Source organism: Poeciliopsis prolifica, unplaced genomic scaffold (genome assembly GCF_027474105.1).
Source record: "Poeciliopsis prolifica strain line A6 unplaced genomic scaffold, Auburn_PproV2 SCAFFOLD012, whole genome shotgun sequence".
Taxonomy (NCBI): domain Eukaryota; kingdom Metazoa; phylum Chordata; class Actinopteri; order Cyprinodontiformes; family Poeciliidae; genus Poeciliopsis; species Poeciliopsis prolifica.
This window is the reverse complement of record NW_026562387.1, coordinates 8,147,852-8,168,966: the sequence shown is the minus strand read 5'-3', so window position 1 is coordinate 8,168,966 and position 21,115 is coordinate 8,147,852. Positions and strand designations below refer to the sequence as shown.

General features: G+C 40.8%; 1 protein-coding gene across 1 annotated transcript; it reads right to left on the bottom strand.

Annotated features, from left to right (window-relative positions):
- Nucleotides 1–305: 305 nt before the first annotated feature.
- Nucleotides 306–20,336, bottom strand: LOC129364924 (polycystic kidney disease 1 like 1). The gene is made up of 53 exons (XM_055037874.1): nucleotides 20,333–20,336; nucleotides 19,231–19,499; nucleotides 17,742–17,942; nucleotides 17,571–17,657; nucleotides 17,444–17,513; nucleotides 17,125–17,293; nucleotides 16,464–16,715; nucleotides 16,237–16,369; nucleotides 15,947–16,150; nucleotides 15,580–15,761; nucleotides 15,004–15,207; nucleotides 14,707–14,870; nucleotides 14,497–14,613; nucleotides 13,686–13,856; nucleotides 13,207–13,296; nucleotides 12,955–13,122; nucleotides 12,791–12,868; nucleotides 12,576–12,718; nucleotides 12,154–12,274; nucleotides 11,914–12,052; nucleotides 11,399–11,588; nucleotides 11,266–11,322; nucleotides 11,049–11,184; nucleotides 10,825–10,994; nucleotides 10,339–10,740; nucleotides 10,087–10,238; nucleotides 8,959–9,059; nucleotides 8,648–8,846; nucleotides 8,426–8,509; nucleotides 8,033–8,240; nucleotides 7,360–7,466; nucleotides 7,150–7,249; nucleotides 6,947–7,075; nucleotides 6,691–6,864; nucleotides 6,191–6,377; nucleotides 6,003–6,097; nucleotides 5,623–5,921; nucleotides 5,432–5,516; nucleotides 5,182–5,325; nucleotides 4,846–4,952; nucleotides 4,659–4,769; nucleotides 4,471–4,576; nucleotides 4,213–4,275; nucleotides 3,581–3,660; nucleotides 3,239–3,473; nucleotides 3,047–3,151; nucleotides 2,705–2,842; nucleotides 2,501–2,635; nucleotides 2,176–2,391; nucleotides 1,919–2,080; nucleotides 1,462–1,614; nucleotides 680–780; nucleotides 306–600 (listed from the first exon to the last, which is right to left on the bottom strand). The coding sequence occupies exons 1-53, from the start codon at nucleotides 20,334–20,336 to the stop codon at nucleotides 369–371; spliced, it is 7,929 nt and encodes a 2,642-aa protein (XP_054893849.1). The 3' UTR covers nucleotides 306–368.
- Nucleotides 20,337–21,115: the final 779 nt, after the last annotated feature.

The window sequence follows — 21,115 nt, the reverse complement described above, 5'->3', positions numbered from 1 at the left end:
CCATCTACATTCAGATTGAAATAATATCTTTACTTTTCAAATACAGAATCAAATAAAAATTTTACTATTATGTGAACTTAAAAAGATGTCAGGGAAGCAAATTTCTTTTTTATTCTGATATCAGAATAAACTACAGCATGTTTTACAGACTACATATAGTCAGTTTACCTTCAGTCCATGGGTTTTTGTTATATTTCTTTTAATCGCAACTGTCTCTGTTGGCTTAATCATGCTTGCTTTGGCATTTATTTACTAAAATCTGCAACATGAATTCTGTGAAAACATTAAACAAACAGTGGTGGCAAAACAACTGATGGCAACTGCTGGAGAAGTTTCTCTCCCAGAGTCGCTTACACAACAATAATGGATTATAGTTCTCCTGGTTCAGGCTCCTTATGGACCAGAACCTCCACCAACTTATACTGAGTTGCAGTAAACCAGCAGCTGTGATTTGTTCCAGCCTGCAGCTCAGACCGTTTCTCACAAATATCTTCTGACTGAAGCCTTTCGGAGGAGGTCGACTCTGGGGATGCCATCCAGTTTTTAATTTTTAATGACTCATTTGAAATACTTTGGATACTTTGTTCTTCAACCTCGGTCCTGATGGTAATAGAAATGAAGATTTATTTGAGTGCACTATGATATTTGGTTTAGGATAATGCTGCAAGTCACATGTTACCTGAACAGGCGAGCTGCAGGGCTTGTTTTTTCCTGTGAGTCTTGGGTTGTTTCATTCCTCGTTTTCTGTGTTTTCACCACAGTCTGTGACCTCAGACATTCCTGATAGAACCATAAACATTTTAGAACTGGCATTTGAAAACAATGTATTGTACATCACGTTTTAATAAATCATATGACTTTACTGGTGTCTTCAGTCGTTCTTCCTCAACACTTGTCTTCAGATCATTGATGTTCCCTAACACTCATTTCTGCACAGCTCACTCACAGTAGCAGTTGAAAGGAGCCGATTTCTGCATTTTGACCAGGCTGTAATAAAACCTTACTTATTTCCTGTTTCAGCCCTTCGATTTCAGACCCCAGAATAAATTTGACTCCAGAATAATTTACCTTACAAAGGATTTAACTGATTGCAATGCTTCCATGCAGTCAATGAAGTCACCAGGCCAGAGATTTGACATAAAGCTTTTGGTTCTGATGGTTCTTGAAGTCAACTATTGTGTTGTATGCTTTATTGCCAAACATTCATACAAAAGAAACTTTCTCAGAGTGACTCTTCAGAAAAATTGAGTCTTATTCATTGGATTTCTAACTTTGAACTGGAACATCTACCATGCTGACCAAGGCCAGTAGGAAGAGTTCAGACCTCGGTGTGAGTTTGCTGAGAGCACAACTACTTAGTTTCCTCATGAATCCATATTCGTCCATGAAGCCATATAAATTCTATTTTCCATAACAGAACTATATAGTTATGTCCTTATGTTGGACATGATGGCTGCTCACCTGCGTGTCCATGTTGGAGGACTGCGGGGAGGCTGGGAGGACAGTGCGGTCCCCGTCTCTGCAGCGGTGGGTTTGGTCCGTGCTGTTGGAAAGGACGTCGAGTCTGAACATCAGTTCATCTATGGAGCTCTCCAACTCCTCAAGACCACATGTCTGGAAAAATGAACGCTCTTTTACTGAATGTAGACAAGTTTAGATGAATGACTGTATCTTTTTTTCTAGAACTGTAAAATGTTTCTCTTGATCTAGCAAATTAAACAAATATCGAATGTGTACAATCTGCATCCTGCTAATGAATAAAGATTCTGGTCCCATAAAACTTTTAGCAAGTAAATGAATGAAAACAAATTCAGATCATGTGGAGTCATCACGTTATTTTTAAAATTCATTTCAGCTTTACATGTATTTTAATACTATAATATCAAATTTTTAATTTAGATTCATATTTTTTCATTACCCTTTTTTTATCATAGTCATCCATCCTTGTTGGTTTTTGCTGTCCTATGAGTTCAGACACCTTCATTCTTAAGTAGCTTAATAGTTCCCCTGTGGTAAAAGTAATGTTCCTGCTCTGAGGTCTTCTAGCCATTTTCACCAATAAGGAGATCACCCCAATTACCTGTAAGAAAGACATGTGGCTGTCAGGGTACAAAAGTAATTTAAATATACAAAAATCCTCTTTTAAACTCCAGAAGTTCAATTGGAAATATGTACCATTGCTGTCCGCACAGCAGTATTTGTCAGAAGCAGAACGGCCCAGTGAGAGAAATCCTGTCCTGAGCGGAGGCGGTTCTTTTTGACCTGGAGCCCACGGTAACGACAGAGCAGAGTCTGCAGGGAGTGAGGAACCGAGCGGAAAGGCCAGCAGCTTCCTGCATGCAGCAAGTTACCCGAACAGGACAGCGCCAGCAGCAGGATCAGGCCTGAAACCTTCCAGGTGAAAGAGCAAAGCCTTGTAAGAAACCTTGTAAAGCAAAAGTTCTGCAACATCTTGGGAACTTTTACCAGCATTGTTACTGAATAACAATTTTTTTTTTACCCCAGGCCAAAAGAGGCTGGAGAGTGTCTGTGAAAGAACTGCAGCTGAAGAACTTAATGTTCTGTTCGTTCCAAGCAGAGTCACACACTTTATGGTCAGGAGGAAGAGGACAACCCCCCACAGCGTCCGAACATTCTGCACAGACAAAACACAAATCGTAATGGTACAATAATCTACCCGCCATCCTTTGTTTCAGTCTCTCACCTGTTCCCAGCTAGCCGCAGCGCTAACGTCAATACGCCCCCTGTGTTGGCTCTGCAGCAAACTCACAACTTCCATGATCATGGTGGAGTGATAGATCGAACAGAAATAACAGATTAGAGTCACTGGCAGCAGACTGACCTGTAGAGGAGAGACAGAGCAGAAAAGTGAAGCATTTTTGAATCATAATGAGGCATGTGCGTGACTTTATTCAAGTATTTCGGGTCAGTTAACCTTTCAGAAAACCTGCTGTGGTCCTTTATGTATTAATGTGTTGGATAATTTTAGTATGTCTCCCTGTTTACCCAATCTTTGTGGATGTGACGGAAGGTTTGGTTCACTTACATCCAGCCACATCCAAGGTCTTCTCCTGCATCCCATCAGTCCTTGCTGTGCAACAATGGACACCTGATTGTAGGATTGCAGTAGAATCAAGAACAGGAAGAGGAGCTGGTGAGGAAGAGAAGACGTCACTTCAGTCTGTTCAGATCCAGATTCTTCAAGTTTGTCTCTGCCAGGTTAGAGGGAATAGTTTACCTTGAAAACCGTGGTGACATAGTCCCATGGGGTAGGAGTGTGTAACACCCTCACTGACTGGACTTTGACGGAGTGCAGCAGTACGCCATCAGGGCTCTGCTCAGAGATCAGACTCACACTGCTAAACAAGTGAGGAGCAGGGCTGTACAAGGTGAACTGAACCTTCAGGGCCACCGTCCATCGGCTCATCCAGCTGCTTGACTTCAAAATCTTGAGTTTCGATGCAGCTTCAGACCTGCAGAAAAACAGTAAGTGAAACAAAGCAATACACATAACGTCACAGACTCAGCATCAGCAGTTACTGGCATGAGTAAACAATGTTTGCGTCTGCGTGGGTCTCACTTTGTGTGGCCTAAACTGACTGTAGGAGCTTTCTCTTGATACGGGTGATCACATGTCAGTGGATTTGTCAGCACAGGATCCTGGGATAAATTGAAAATAACGTTGAGTTTGGTGAACAGATAGTAGACATGTGAATGAAATTACATTTAAAACGCCACACTAAACAAAAGATGGATAAGAACCAGGCTTTAGTTCCAAAAAACTGTACCAAATATTTTACTGCAAAGCTTATCAAAGTATTATGATAGTTGTTCCTTCAGAGTCTTGATCGATTCTGAATTGACCAAACACATCAGTGGTCCGGAAATGTTTCAGCTTCTTTTCTTTTACAGAGGAAAAAAGCCAACAAGTAAAGCAAAAGAGTCTAAAGAAACTGCGATACTATTTATTGGCCATTTGTGAAGACTCTTTTCTTATATCTCTAGAGAGTATTTCATTTAAGAACATATTTCAAGAAAATCTTGTTAGACATATATGATGTTTTTTTTAAATAAATCACAGAATGATTAATAAATAATAAATCAATAAGCCTCATGATTACTAATTCATGAGGCTTTCCAAATAACCTTTTTGTATCGTAGCATGTTTTAGATCTGCAGGAAAATTTCATATTGTGAATGTTTCTAATTTACCTGAAATATGCTGGAGCCATCTGTCTTCTGCATGATGGGCTCCCCGATGACTACATGCGGCTGCTGAAAAATTATTCAATGCAACACTTTGTTAAACATAATCATCAACTATTCTTCTCACTATTAGTTTTTATTTTAATGTAAAATACGAAAAGTAAAAAAAAAAAAACAATAAAAACTTTACATATATTTTATGAATGAAATGGACATTTTTATCAGATGTTTTGTTGTTTTTGAGGAACTTTTGACTCGGGTCACCTCGGGTTTTGCTGATGAATTCTGGTACAGGTAGTCGAGCAGACTGGACTGTGTCCACTTCCACCAGTCCTCGTATGTTTTTATGGAGCTCAACGTGAAACTGTGTCTGTCCAAAAATAATATACATGTTTTTATTTCTTGTTTGTGAGTTACATCCAGATTGCATCAATGCAATGTTTGGGTATTACCTCATAAAGTGTCTCTTTATGGACTTGTTGAGATTTTGATGTTCTTTCACTGAGCTGCCAGAGATTATACACACCGTCAGGAGAAGCATAATGGTGCAGGAAGAGAAATTCCTACGTGACAAAAAAAAAAGGGGGTAAATTCCCGTTTCAAACCTTTTCAAATGTACTTAAAAACACAAAGACAAACCTGAGTGTTTCCTGAATTAGAGCCTCTCTCCTCCTCTTTCCACAAGTTTTCTTCAGCTCTGCTGGAGCCGGCGGGCGAGCGAGACGCAGGTGGTGAGCCCTGAGCAGCTGCAGAAACATGGAAACTGAACATCAGAGCAGAAAACCACTCTGATCATACTTTCAGCCATGTTGCGTTCGAACGGAGGGATAACTTGACCACCAAAAAGAAAGTCTAAAAAGAAAATTCCCACATCTGAGGGTATCGTGTTAATCCACAAGCATCCAAATATTGTTGTATCACCTCATAAAACTTTCTAAATTACATGGAATTTCAAACGTAGCGTCTCGGTTTCACCTTTTCCATGGATGAGGACGTCTTCTCACGGAGACCAGACTTTATGAACCGCTCAGGTTCTTCAAGATCTTTCTTGCTGAAAAAACAATGGCAGTCTGCTGCTTTCTTGTGCCAAAAGCAGGCAGTCAATGTCATGCCAAATATCTGGAGAGAACAAATAATAGGATTACATTTTTGATTAATTGTAAGGAAGTGCTTCTGAGTTTGGTTAAAATATGTTTCTTTTTCAAAGAACTGTTCTTGTTATTACCACAACTGGTTGGATGAAGAACATACAGCCCAAAAGAGAAACACAAAGAGAGTGTATCCAAAGCACAACCTGGCTGCTGCTGAATCTGACAGAAGACAATCCACACATACATACATATTGTTCAAGTATTAATGATGTTTTCTTTGAAAGAAAAAAAAAACAGAAAGGTAAAGCTACAACCAGTGCTTCACCTCATTCCATTTTTAGCTGTGACCATCAAGCAGGAGAGAGACAGCAGTGCACAGAGCGCCCAGTTCAGAGAGTGACACCAGAACGATGGTGTCCTGAGTTTTTTTTGTTTGGGCTGCCCGGCATTTCTTCTTTCTGAGCAATTTTTTAACCGTTCCTCCCCAGGTATACATCTTTTAGCTCTTCCTCTAGAAGTCAGAGGCAGTTTTTGCAGCAGGTCGTCATTTCTTGTCTGGATTGCAGACTCTTCATCCGCGCCTTTATTTTCCCGAATGGAGGAAATCGAGTTGATGTCTGTATCCTACCACAAAGAAACATGACTTCAGAAAACGACCAATATTACTGTGAAAGAAAATTTATGATGCATTATTCAAAAGTCAACCTGGTATTTTTTCTTCAAGGCCTCCTGCTTCCACCTCCAGCGGCCATCCAAGGACAGATGATAATCCACCTCACTGTCATCTGCTGAAAAGGTTTCTGCAAGATGTTACAAACAGCAGGTGTTGTCACGCAAAAGGCAACGCAACAAAATAAAGCTCGATGGAACCAAAGAGTCAAATCAAATCTGACCCTGACAATCATCCTGTGGAGTTTTTTCGCAATTTGCACGTTGAATTTCTAATCCTGACCGTGTGTTCCCAGTCAGTCGAAACAGGAAAGATATGAGTGCTGCTACAGGCAACACGACCGCCACACTTTGAAGTCCGGTTGCGACAGAAACAGCCGACACATCGACGACGCCTACCTCAAATGGCAGCTGTACGTAGGGAGAACAAAAAAGAAATCATGTACCTTGTGGTTAAGGCAGCCTTCACTGCATTTCACTGAGATTTTAATTCATAGAGGAATATATTGTAGCAAATATCTGTAAAGTGGGCAAAAAACATACATGCTTTTCACATTAAACAGTGGTGTACGGTTGATTTGAGCCACCTTCACCTTGATACCCCTAAATAAAATGCATAGAAGCTGATCAAAACAGTCACTTAATTATTAAATGACACCCCTGGACATCTCCGTGATCTCCATGATAAAACATGGTTGTGGTCACCAAGGTTGCTTCCACCCACCTGATCGTCTATATGCGATATGATGACAGTGTTGGCACACGCATACCCCAACAGGAGAAGCAGGCAAACACTAAGTCTTTGAGTGTGTGTGTGTGAGCTGGGGCTGGGGCAGCTGTACACACAAAGCCACATGTGAAAATCAGCCAAGAAGTCAAAGAACGTGAGAAACAGCATCTGCATGAACACATATGGAAACAGAAAGTCAAACTGTGGCTCAAAGGAAACCAGGCTTCACGTCTGCATCCACTTGTCGCACCTTCACCGGATGCGATTCCCCAGAGCGGACGCGCAGCTTCCTCTCCACTTGACCGTCGCCCTCGTTCACAGACAGCCAGCGTTCACTGTCAAACAGCCACGAGCGCGCCGCCACTGGCCCTCTATGCACCTGGTGTACAAGCAGTTAATCAGTTCAGCGGACAGACTGGGAAGGCAAGCAGACATTAAGCCTCTGACGTCTACCTCTGACACCACCACTTGTTTGAGGTACCAGTCGGGGGAATCTCCAGAGTTGTCGTGCCAGACATGAACCCCCCACACCGGGCCCAGGCTGCCGGCCGCACTGTGGAGGCCAGAAGCAAAGCGACTTTTCTCAGCAGAGTCATTGAAATATTAAGAAGTGGGAAACATTGCTGTGCTGCTGAGAAAACAAAGAGGTGGAGAGGATTTCACCTCAGTATGAAGGTGTCTTTTGTGTTTCTTCTAAACAGAGTGCACCCTGGAACTTGAAGTTCTTTTGTTTGTGAGATGCCGTCTTCACCATGCAGCACCATGTAAACCTGTGAATGTTAGCAAACAGATTTCGGCTCTTACATTTGTATGTGACTTGATATTTATTGGATTTCATTTTATTTGCATTTCTTTTATAACAAAAAGAGAAATATTCTTGTTAAACTATATTTTCTTAACTTATTTAAGTCATATTTCATACTTTCTTGTTTTGTGGCTGCGTTTGTAATTTTTTTGTTGGTTTTACCAAAACGCAGGTCACGTTTGTAAATGAGATCCTGGATCCTGATGAGACAATTTGTATGCATAAAAGGCAAAGTAAAAAAAAATAAAGAGTTGTATTTTCCAGAGGTGTCTGTCAGATGCATATAGCCATTTCTTTTCTTATGTACATATTGGTTGTGTGTGTGAAAATCAGTCCTATAAATGCTTCCTCACTGATACTGTCGATAGTGATGCAGGATAATCCGAGGCATTTTTGGACAGTACAGAAAAAACTGAATCTAACACAGAAAGCCTGCAACCATCACAAAATAGTTATTTACAGATTAATGCAGAAAGATCACAGGTGGTCATGCAATCATGAAAAAAATGTTCATGATTGCAAAAGACTTACTTTTGCACTCATACGGGCCGCAGAGCAGAGACCAGTGTGAATGCAAACAGCGTAGAGGTACGGATCTGCTGGGTTGTTGTCAGGAAGAAAGTAGAGCCTTTGGTTCTCCTTGGACAAAACGTCGGCTCTCTCTGACCAGACCAGCCCCAGGATGTACAGGACCAGCAGAACCGCCAGAGTACTGAGCACAACTGGATCACTGGATGCACTGAGAAACACAGAAAGAACACGGTGCAGTGGAGTCCTATAGTAAGGTTTTATTTTATGTTTTTAAGATAAAACTTGAATATTTTTTTCCATTGTCTTTTCATAATACTGAAAATTAATCCCCTAAAGATTTATCACACTTTCTTTCTCATGTGAAAATGAGATTGAATTGACGGAAGAGGTCACCTGAGGAAGGGATCCAGATCTCCTGTGACCTGGTTGATCTGAATCTGCTGCTGAAACACAGTCAGTGGCCTCAGCTGGTAGCAACTGATGTGAACAAAAACAAGATGCAGATTGAAAGTCTTACCATGCCGTTTTTTTGTTTGTTTGGTTGTTTGTTTTTTTATAGACCATGTGGGTGTGTTTGAATTCTGGAAGTCTGTCTGCACACAGTCCATGCCTCACCTGCAGCTCACCGCAGAAGACGCATCCGATTGCTGTGTCCTGCAGCCGTGGTGCGTCCAGGACCCCTGCTGTCCATCCCAGGACAAACACAGACTGCTGACCACCGTCACACTGTAGCTTACCTGTTCGCTTTGCAGCTTGCTTCTACGTAATCTTGCAAACTCGGCATCCAGCAAAGCCATGTGGGCAATGCCTGCAGCTGGAAATTTCATGAGATTGTTTGCTTTTCATAGAGCAGAAAATTATAGTGAAGCCAAAGCAATTCCAATCACACCGAGTTGTCTAGAAGAGGCTAAAAGTGATCATCTTACCACCGAGATAGGAAGGGGGCAGAGTTATACGTATGGTGTTTTGCTCCCACTGGTGAATCCTTTTCAGGTGGTGCATGCTGAGAGTTGGCCTCTCCAACATCCTGAAACAACCAGCAATCATGATCCAGTTTCATATTATTGTTGACAATGAGAGGTTTTGTTATGTTTGTCGCATTTTATCCAGGTTGGGCGTGATAGTGGTGCAGAAAAGCACTTTGTATTGCCTTGTTGCTGGAAATGTGATATATAAATAAAATTTCATCCATCCATCCATCCATTATCCGGTCACCCTTCTCCCTAACGGGGTCAGGAGGTGCTGGTGCCTATCTCCAGCTGCGTTCCAGGCGAGAGGCGGGGTTCACCCTGGACAGGTCGCCAGTCTGTCGCAGGGCAACACAGAGACAACCAGGACAAACAACCATGCACACACACACTCACACCTAGGGAGAATTTGGGAGGGCCAATTAACCTGACAGTCATGTTTTTGGACTGTGGGAGGAAGCCGGAAAACCCGGAGAGAACCCACGCACGCACAGGGAGAACATGCAAACTCCGTGCAGAAAGACCCCGGGCCGGGAATCGAACCCAGGACCTTCTTGCTACAAGGGAACAGTGCTACCAACTGCGCCACTGTGCAGCCCATTAAATAAAATGTTATTTTCCTTAATTATGAAGTGGAAGTGAAAGAATAAATGATGTGTTTTCAATTTTAATCCTGGGAGAAAACATGACGCTGGAAAAGACTCAGTGAGAGTTGACCACTGAGCAGGAAAGTGGCCCAGTTAAAGTTCAGACCTAATCCAACTAAGAATCTGTAGCAAGACTTTACAAAATCTGGCTCTAATCAACTGACTGACTCAGTTTTTTGGGGGTTTTTTACACTGAAGACTGGCACAAGAATTTTAATGCTTGGATGTGAAAACCTGGTAGAAACACACCCCAAAAGGCCTCTAGATGTCATGCTTAAGAAATGCGGTGATAAATATTGACTGAGAGATGAATCCAAACGCATGCCATAGCTTTCAGATATTATTCTCTTTCACAATATTGGATTTTAACATTAGGAAATGTGATAAAAGCTGACAGAGTGCTGTTTGTGTGCTTGTTGTGTGCAATGAACAAGTCCACCTGAAGAGAAGCATGATGGGAAAAGGCTTGCTGGGCAGCGGTGTGAACGCCACAGTGATCTGGATGGCCTGCTGCAGGAGCTGCTGGCTGATGCTGAAGTTGTGGTAGCTGATCTGGTTACGAAGGAGAACATACCGACCGGTAGAGCTCTCCTGCAGCAGGAAATTTTGCATGAAAATTAAGCATGATGGCCGTTTGGTAGACAGAGATCTCGACGCCACTTTTGAGAGAGCGTAAAAAGAGACGGCATACATTTCTTTGTGGAAGTTGGATTTCAATGTTGACTGGCTGAGGGAGGGAGAGAATCTGGATTTTTCTCCTGTTGCACTTAAACAGACTGAAATCCACCACCGGTCCGGTCAGCTGGGAGAAGGAGGCGAGAGTAGAATATCCCCCCGTTTTAAGTTGTGCGTCTTGGGGGCAAAGGTTATGGTCAAGCTGAGTCAGCACTCTGAAGATGCAGGATTGCTGCTCCCCGAGTCGAGCCCTTCCGGCGTGAAGCCCAAACACGCTCCGGATCAGAGCAGCAGGCAGGCGGACGGTGGTGAAGCCGCTCCTAACGATCAGAGAGGTTCGGTTTTGGAATGAAGCGAGAAGGTCGACAAGGCCGGCGGCGACTCTGTGCTGCTTGGCCTCATGGGGCAAAACATCCCTCTGGAAATAAATTAGTCAGAATGAATCCCAGTTGAGAAGCTTGTTTGAAATAGTTCAAATTTGAAGTAACACTCTTGAACGCACCAGGATCAAGTCTGCTGCAATCTGCAGAATCTCCTCCACAAGCCGCCCCGGCCGGTTTGCTGTAACCGCTCCTCCGTGTTGGCGGTGAGGGCCAGTGGGCGAATTCTGTGCGCAGCTATCAGGTGCATTTTCAGACTCCTTTGTGTTTTGTGCTGTGGTTGATCCTGACTCTAAAACACGGGTTCTGTTCAAATAGACTGCTGCTTTAGAAGTGCAGCTACAACTTGTGACCACCTGGAGGCAGTATGACACAGAGTTGATCAGACTATGGAGTGTCTTCTGGTTGGCACTAAACTGAGGAAGTAGCTCTGACACAGACCGGACGAATGTTGCTACATGTCTGACGCTCATGAATGTCACCTGAAGGGAGGGGAAAAAATTGTCAGGAAACCTTTTTTATCATTCAGGATATTCCCATTTCAGCAGACCTTCATTTCTCACCTGATTAGTAACTTGCAGAAGCTCATTGAGAATAATGACGCTGTCAGCAACTGATTTCTAAAATTAAAGGCGTAATAGATATAACAGACTGCTGCAGAGTGAATCAAGCAGTGCGACGGCTATGTGTCCGTACCTCATCACTCCCCTTGAAATCACATAAAGTGTGAATGAGCACATTGCGAGTGTGTCTCTGTGCGTGTGTGTCAGCCTCAGCATCCTGGCCCAGTTTGTTCAGGACACTGGTCAGGAGGCTGACGTAGTTACGGATCTCAACAGGATTCCCGAGCCTTACTAACGTGGACAAGTTCCTCAGACTCTCTGAGCTGCAGGCAAAAAGAAACATGACATGTTAGACTCCACTGCAGTCCTGCTGATTAAAAAAAAAAAAGCTATTAAATGGTCTAATTGATGCCACTTGTTAAAACATTTGAACAAAAACCTTCTTACAACAATGCTTCCAAATAAAGTTCTTTTTCAGAAATGATCATTTTCTAAATATATATATAAATAGATATATCTATATATATATATATATATATATATATATATATATATATATATATATATATATATATATATATATATATATATATATATATATAAATAGATATATTTATATCTATATATATATATATGTGTGTCTCTTACAGCTTCAGAGCAGGATCACGATGAGTCGGCGAAGAGGACGAGTTGTTTCCGATGAAGCTTGGTCTGACCCGGACGGCGACAGGACACGGTTTGGTGGCTGATCCAGAGCTGCTGCTTCTGACTTCAGTGTAGATTTTTACTGAAGAAATACGGCAGTAAACGAGATTATCCAGTCCAATCAGCTTCAAGTTAATGAGGCTGATGAGTGTCAAACCTCATTAATCTGCGCCGAATGTTCACCTTCATGGTCATCTCTGGGGTCACCAGAGGGCAGGCTGAAGTAGTACAGGAAGTCTCTTCCCTGGTACATCGTCCTGGGGGTTCTTCCTCCTACACTGTAGCTGTACTTGTACTCTAAGTCCTTATATAAAAACAAAGACACTAACTTAAACTAAAACTTCAAAGTTGTGAAAAAAAGCCAAATGTAAATAATACTCTGCAATTCTGATGCAATAATTTGATGGGTTTCCCAATGAAAGTGTTGTTAAAAACTTAAAAGATAAAACATGCCAGGTCCATTCTTGTATTATTCAAGAGTGGAAGACCAAATTAAAATATATTTCACATAATGATGACAGAAAATCATTTGAAAATGGATCTATGAAGCATATGATAAATAAAGAGTTAAATACACAATAAGTTTGCCAGCACACGGTACAGACCTCCTGTCCTGAGGTGCAGAAGATGCTGAAGGGAGTGTGTAACTCCATCCCTTCGACTGGCTGAACCTGGCACCTCACACCTTCTGGGACCGGGTTTGTTTTTAGGAACAGCTGAGTCTGACCGATCCTATTATTTTGAGACTCTAGGGAAAAAAAATTATTAAAACAATCTCGATAATCTGTTTTTCTTTAACATACGGTTGTTTAAAACTTACTGGCAGTGACCTGCAACATGTAAATGCTTCTTGGCTTCAGGCTGAAGGGCCTGAAAATCAGCGAAGTGGAGGAAATTCCTGAAATAACCAAAGATGCAAAACTAAACATCGAGCAGGAAGGAGTGTTAAATGATATGACTTTATGAAGTTTCTGAACGCTCCACCTGTGTAAGTGTAGGACTCAAATAGGCCTGTTTCTACTGCTTCTCGGTGGAAGTCAAGCAAAGTTGGCTCCTGAATCGCTACAGAAGGTTTGGGATCCACCAGGTTACTTCCCTCATTCAGATCAGACTCCGAGTTATCAATTGGACTAAAGTGCTCAGTATCTGTACCTAGTAAAGTCAGAGATTCATTAGATAATAATCTTGCACAAAAATGCAAGACGGATGTTGTTGTAGGATTGTTTTGTTTTATACCATGAGATCTTCCTGATGACACCCCTGAATCTCCTTCTTCCACACTTGGATACAGAGCATCATAATCCTCAGAACCTGTTGCTGAACTGACTTTAAAAAAATATTTTCAATTGAATTTTGAAGGCTGTAAACAACATAATATAGCATAACACATAACACAACATAACATAGCATAACGTAATGTAACGTAACATAATAAAGCATCATTGGACAAAAAGTGCATGGATAAATAACATGGCAACAACTTTTTTCTTTCTGTGTCTGTGTGAAATTTGTATAATCATTACATGCACACTGGCTAGAAGAGACTTCTAAGCCAAAATTCATATCTTGTTCCATAATAATTCATATTTAATTCCATAATAATGGGGCTCTAACTTCCTAATATAATTCAGGAGGTTTGTTTTGAACAATTAAACTATGAGCAAAGCTAAACGAAAAACATTAACTTAGAAAGATTTTACTCTAATATTATTTACCTGGTTGATGTGTTGCATCATCGGCCTCCATTAAAGGAAAAGCATATCTCCAGTCGGCAGAGGACTCACTTTGGATTTCTCTAGAAATGCCACTGAGTCCGATGTGGCCTAAAGCCAGTCTACTGTCCTGCTCAAGGACAGACGTATAGGAAAACCCAGACCTGGACAAATCTAAAAGGGGAACAAACAGGGCAAGTAGATTTAGTGGAAGACAGAATGTAGTGGCGATTGTTTGTCAAACCAAACATCCAATAAAAGGTTCCATCAGCCACTTATGAGGCACTGGGGTCCAGATTCTTAACACAGGCAAAAGAATCCCAAGGTCCAAACTTGTTGATTTTCTTTGTTTTCCTTTTATGCAAGCAATTACAATTATCAAACTTTTCTTTGTTCTCTCGCACTGATCTCTCTGTGCTGATCTCTCTGTGCTGATCTCTCTGCGCTGATCTCTCTGTGCTGATCTCTCTGCGCTGATCTCTCTGTGCTGATCTCTCTGCGCTGATCTCTTGCGCTGGTAAAAACCATAGGCCCCAAACCCAAATGCCTGTTGGTCCTTTACCAGGCCCCTATATTTATAGAATGTGGACTGACCCACCTTACTTCCTGTCTGGCTTACAAATGATAAAAAATAGGAAAAAATAAGAAAACAAAACAAAAAAATTAAATCAATTATTAACCTGCAAATAAACTGTAAATAATGCAAAAAAATAGAAGTTTAAGAATAAACTAACAAAATTCAAATAGATAAAGAAATAAAGAATAAATAGCTCCAACACAGAATTTTGTTACAAACTGTTTCCGACTAACGCACCGGATTGATCTGGTTTGTCTCTGCTTTCCTTTGACATGTCAGGAGTCAGGGTGGATGTGGTGGGATCCTCCAGGATTGCTGAAGGGGAGCTGAGATCTACTGTGTAACAGAACGGGACTGGAAGAGAACCAGAACCAGGTCAGAATATTTTTACATTCATTAAAACCAGTGAAAAGCAACAATAAGCTGAGCAAATTGATCTCTGTTTACCTTCTGTGATGGGTTTGGATGAAGCGTTGACCAGGTAAAGACTCCATGTGTACTGAATGAGTTCACTGTGAATGTTGCAGTCCTCACAAAGTGCACGGATGGAAAAAGACCGATCCCAGTTCATACGATCTCCCTGGCAGTGACGGCAGAAAACGGAGACCTTCCTGGGTACAGCGTGTTCAAATCAATTTTATGGTTTAGCCCACTGCTGCTTTCAATGTATTCAGTCCTGTTCACCAGTTAGTCAGACACATCTCTGTGGATGTATCAGTTTTATTTCAAGGAAGGAGCAAATACCCAGTGAGGTGTGAAGCGACTGTGAGGAAAGCCTCTGATGAAGCCGAACGCTCTCCGCTGAAGACTGAAAGCGTGAAGTGGAACTGGTCAAACTTGGGCTTCAGCAAACTGGGAGGGAATTCCAGCACCGGGGATGAAGTGGGAATGTCCTGGTCAAAACAGGAGCTGGTGATGCTCGAAACTGGTTTGCATGTCCAACTGTACCTACGGAGAGAGAAAAATAATAAGAGGAAGCAACGATAAGCTTCCAATCGCGGTTAAACCAAATACAACAAATCTGCTTCCAACTGAAGGTAGTCAACGGAAATCAATAATCGGAAAACAGAAGTACACAAAGAAAAGTCCAATCAAACTTATTTTGCAATTCAGTCATTAATCTTCACTGTATTCAGAAGTTTCTGAGCCTTCCTTCAACTCTCAGAAAATAGGCCAAGCAGTTGCCAGTTGGAGCTGCTCCAGGTTTAAAACCTCCTAGAAATTCATGTATTGTAACACTGCCATGAAAATATTGATAAACTGTGTCTGAATGATATAAACCTTTGCCATTGAGTGTCTAATCTGGATGAAAGTTTGTACCTGAGAGGGTTCTTAGGGAAGTCTGGATCGTAGGATTTCTGTCCATCCAGGGTGACCACATTGCTGCTTGTTTTGCCAATAAAGACATTGGTGCCCCCCTGGATGAACGCCACCAGAGGGCTTGGTTTCACTTGGAAAGCCACAGTATAGTTGCTGTACACCACACTGCCAATAACTTGAACCTGGAGAGGACAGAAACATCACTTGAGTAGAAATCAAAGATGCTATAAATGTGGGATCAGGACTTAAATGCGGGTTAAAGCCTCTTACTAACTAAACAAAGAAAAGACAAAAAAAACAACTGGCGGATTTATTTGAGTTGGACTTTTTAAATGATTTTGGCTCTCTTCCCCATTAAATAACTTACTCTCGCTATGGCCATGTAGGTGTCATACTGCAGGAAATGGCTCTGAAGAAGCAGGCTTTGTCTTTGTGTGTCTGTGTGAGGCAAATGAATGATCCGGCCTCCAGAACCAAGTAAAGTCCAGGAGTAGCGAAGGCCCTCTGATATGTCACACTCCACATCTGACTCAAATGTCACACCCAGATGGATAACTTCATGTCTCTGAAACTTAGCACAAGAGTGAGGCTTAATTTCTGTGGCACTAATCTGTTAAATAATCTTCTTGTGTGATGAGGTTGAAGTGGAGTCTGTACCTGACGTTTCAGCGGACCCATGTTTTTGACAGGTGGAGGTCGACACGGCCGCTCCACAACAAAGACGTGGCTGCTCAAAGACGCAGAACTGATGAGATTGGACGCAGTCACTTTGACTGTAAACTCTCCCAGCCTGCTGACACACAACACAAACACTCACTGCGTCGTGGAAAAGAGAAACTCCGAACAAAAAAAAGCTCTAAAGTCAGTGAAACTCCCTGGCTTGCCTGTGGAAGACATGACGTGTTGTGCTCAGCCCCGGTCTGGTTGTTCCATCTCCGAAGCTCCAGATGAAGGTGAGGTTGGTCCCGACCTTGACTCTGCATGTTACTGTGAGAGTCCGATTCCTTAAGACCGAGGCCTGGTGATCCAGCCTGCTGAGCTTCACAACTCTCTGAGTCTCAATGGGAAACACATCAGAGGTGACCGACATTTGACCCCATCTTGTCTCCCAAGATGCAGCCGCTACCACATTGTAGCTATGAAGAGAGGTGGATAAAAATGATGTCTAAGCAAGAAATATTTTACAAAAAAACTTGTATCAGCGAAAGCATTTTTCTTTCTTTACGTTAAGATATGCTATGATGTGATTAAATGTGACATGAAAATGTAACATATTATGAAATGATGTGATATATAATGTGATCCATTCATCCATTTTCTGCATCAGCTTGTCCTTGTCCTGAGTTTGACTCCTGGATCGGGTACGATATGATACGATATGATACGATATGATACGATATGATGCGATATGATACGATACGATGTTGACTTTATTTTGGACAGATAACTGCTTTCAGAAAAATAAAATCTAATCTATGAATAGATAAACAAGCTTATAACTAGAAAGCATTTTTCTAATTTGCATATTTTACAGGTGATTTGTACCGTCCGGGGTTGTGGTATCTTTTTGTGATGGTCCTTAATCCGGTTCTGGCTACTTTGGAATCTCCGAAGTCCCAGAGGAATTTTACAGGATCAGGTATATCAGTGACAACCGTGAAGATTATGTCTTTATTTGTGGGATGCACCTGCCGTTCTGCATAAATCCTGACATCTGAGGGAAAAAAGTCAATAATTTTGTTCAGTGAAGAAATCTAACAGCCTAAAAGAAATCAATTCATGCAAAAATTCTTAAAAACTATACACAAATTGTAATCACTCTCACAAGAGAGTTGCGCTTCTTTAAGAGTGTTTCACTTCTTACCCTTTTCCTTCTCACTCTGAGCTGGTGTTTGCTCTGTAGTAATATCTTTAGCTTCTGACTTCCTTTTCCCCTTGACACACATTATCACACATTTGCTGTGAAAATAGACTTGACTCTCTACTCGCACCTGATTCGCAACGGGCCTGCTGCGGGTGAAAAGCAAAACCACTGCTGCCTCGGCCCCTGCGGTGCAGCTGCTGCCTCTGTACTTTACCTTTGCATTAACCAGCAGAGAGACAGGCGCAACTGACTTTCCTGAAATGCTACATGAAACCAGACACGTTTGGTTTGATGTGACCCGATGGGCGAGGTCAAACAGCAGCTTGTGGTTACAGTGCTTCTCTGTGCAGATACAGTCTCTGGGATTATCAGAACTGTGGTTGGATCCTGCTTCCACTGTGAGCTTCAAGAGTTCACTGTTGTCAGAAATATCATCTGCTGCCATCTTATTGTCAGACACATCCTGGCTGCGGTTGGAGATGAAAAGACATGCAACTACCTGCAGGACAAAAGGTACATAAAGAAGCTCAATGATTAAAGGAGGGTTCGTTGATGCTTGAAATGTAAAAATGAACCTTAGTTTTATGTAGAACTAAAGCCTTTATTCTGTATGTGCAATTACAACCTCAGTTATTTTAAATGGAAGACACGAGAAAATGGGAATTTACAGATCACTCTATAATGATGCATATTTGACTTAATATTCCACTTGAAGACATGCATTTGTTCTGCACACCAAAAGATTTTGTCATGACTTTAGTTGGAAAACAGCAACATTTGGCCTTTCTTACACATCACAATGTGGTGTGTAAAAACACCATATTGAGAGCTTCACCACATATATATATATATATGTATGTATGTACTGTTTTTTTGTTTTTAATTGGGTGATTATTGGCTTAAGATACCATCTTCTACAAAGAATTAGCAGAATATTAGTGGTAAAATTATTTTGAGGAGTTTTCACATTAAGCAGAAAGTATGTGTTTATCAGTCTCTGAGGCTGGATAATACATTGATGCTAATTTGTTTGCTTTATTCTTTTTAATTTCCAGGGTTTTATTGTAAAACTCATGTTTGACCAACTCTGAACATAATGCACGTCAGCAAAGTGAAATGAGAATTGCAACAAAATCGTTTCACTATACTGAACTTATTATGCTTATAAAAAATACTGTAGAGGTTTACTAAAGTGCAATTAAATAATTTTCTACATGGTTAAAATTTTGACCTTTTTATATAAAAATGTTGACCAATTTGACAACTCATCTTCAGAAAATAAAATATCCAAGAATGTCCAGTTCGATAACTTTAATTGTTACATGTTTTTATTTATTCATATAGGATTACACACAAAAAATAAATGTAATTTTTTTGGATTTACTTCATTTTTTTATTTTAATTTGTCCAACAAGAGAATAAACAAATATGTAACAACCTTGACGTGACACTAAATTAATGTTCAATGTTAATTTTTAAAACATAGAAATAGCCACATCTTATGTCTTGACATTAGATGGACAATCCAGTCACAGCATAAGCAAAAGTTCACACATAACTGATTCTCTACCTTTTTTTTCTTTCTTTCTTTCTTTCTTTCTTTCTTTTTTTGTGATTCTCCTTTGAAAAACTTGCTGTGTTTGGCAGCACCAATAAATGTTTCAAAAAATTCTATCTTCATTCTGTCATTTTATGAAAAGATGCTTTCCTCGTGTAAAAAGAAAAAATAATAATTTTAAAAAAAGAGTTTCAAAAACTAACCAAAACAAAAGTGTTCTTACACTCACCGAAGAGCTTTTCAGACAGCCAGCGCTTGAAGGATTAGCTTTCTCCACATCCTCCAGTTTATGTGTCAAACTCCAGCAGAGGAGAACTTCCCCGCCTTCACTCGTATCTGCCTGCCGGGTGACAGTTTCGGCCTCGACACGCTTTCTGTTGGAGCCTAAATGTGACGAGGGTCGGCAGGAGAGGTTATCAAGAAGGCCTCGACGTAAATAGCTGCCAGGAGAGAGCTCTGACACGGAGAGGTGGAGGGTGGAGAAGGTGCTGTGAACGTCTAACAGGAGAGTCCCAAACAAGCAGATGTCAATGAGCATTTAAAGAAACATTACCACAAGGATGTTATAGTTCCCTGAAGTTTTTAACATTCAATCCATGGACACAAAAAAGGGCTAATCATACAACACATGATGTGAACTTAAAGCTTTGGAAAATATGGAAGTCGCAATAACAGATGGTTCTCTTTACTACTGAAACATTAATGAGACAACTTACAGTAGATTAAATCAGCTTAGAGACACTTATTATGTAATAGTTGACTTTATATCAGATGATTTATTTAGGTTATATGTATTGTATGTTCACAATTCCTCAGTTTCTCACATTTTAGAACCACTATATATAATCATTATTTTATTAACACACTTTAACAGGGTTGTGATGTGACTTGTTTGCATCACAAATAAATTTGTGTTCATAATTTACAGTGTGTCATAATTAAATTAAATTAAATTAAATTAAATTTCAGAAAGGGAAGTTTGATAGAATTTACATTAGTCTTTTTACTTTTGCTACATCCCATTTATATTTAGCTTTTTTCTCAGTTGCATAAGAGTGTTTGACTTCAAATCTATAAGATACATAATTCATACAATACATTTGACATCAAAAGTTAGAAAAAATAAAGTCCATATTTCTGTATTAACAAGTTTCTACTGGTGTGAAGTCAGATTTGCATCTGCAGAGCCGAGTTTCTTTAGGCGTGAGCAGACAACAAAGGACTGAACACATCAATCTGTGTATTTATGCAGTGAGTTTCACTTGGTGGATCGAGTTACTGAGACAAATAAACTTTTCTTATCTACTGAAAATGACTGTATTTTCACATACCCATAGAGTAAGCCGCCCCCAAACAACCCTGCTTGAGTCATAGTGTATTTTTAGCACAGGAGAGTTTTGTGTGTTGTAGAAACTGAGCTACTTCAGCTCAGTAAATTACACTAGCAGCTGACCTGCGGTCGGCTTCCAGCATCCAGCCAGCTTTCCAGAGACTTTCTCTCCAGGCGTCCTCCCTGTCTGCTCTCCCTCAGGACATGCTGACAAACTCATATAGAGAAATAATAGTCCTTCGCTTCGTGACTCAGATCCTTCTTGTCCACTTCCAACAGTTCCAAGAGGCACATAATGGATGGGACTGAAATGGAAACAGAAAGCTGACTTGAAAAGTTGCAGAAATTTTTTGGGAGTCGCTGTAGTTTTGGAGGATCATAAGCGGAAAGCGAAGACCTAAAAAAAAAACCCCAAAAAGAGCGCTTTTATTCCCACCTTTGTTTTTCACTTCCTTCTATCACGTCTATTGTCCCCTCTCTAAGAGAAGAGATAAAACAAGCACAGACCAGCAGAGTGTGAGGCTGGTTTCTACAGCAACTAGTCTCTGAAGACAATGCTGCATATTGGCACCTTGAATGAAACAAAAGCACAAGCGGTGATCAACAGATTGCAACAAATATCTCACTAGTTTTAAAAGACATGTTGACTGAATAGGTATTTATCCAAGGACATTGGGATACAGCTCGTATCTTATGCGTTTTGTTTATGCAGATTTTAATTTATGGGTAGAGATATGATATGTTAAACATCTGGATGGTGCCTACCATTTTTTAAAATATTAAA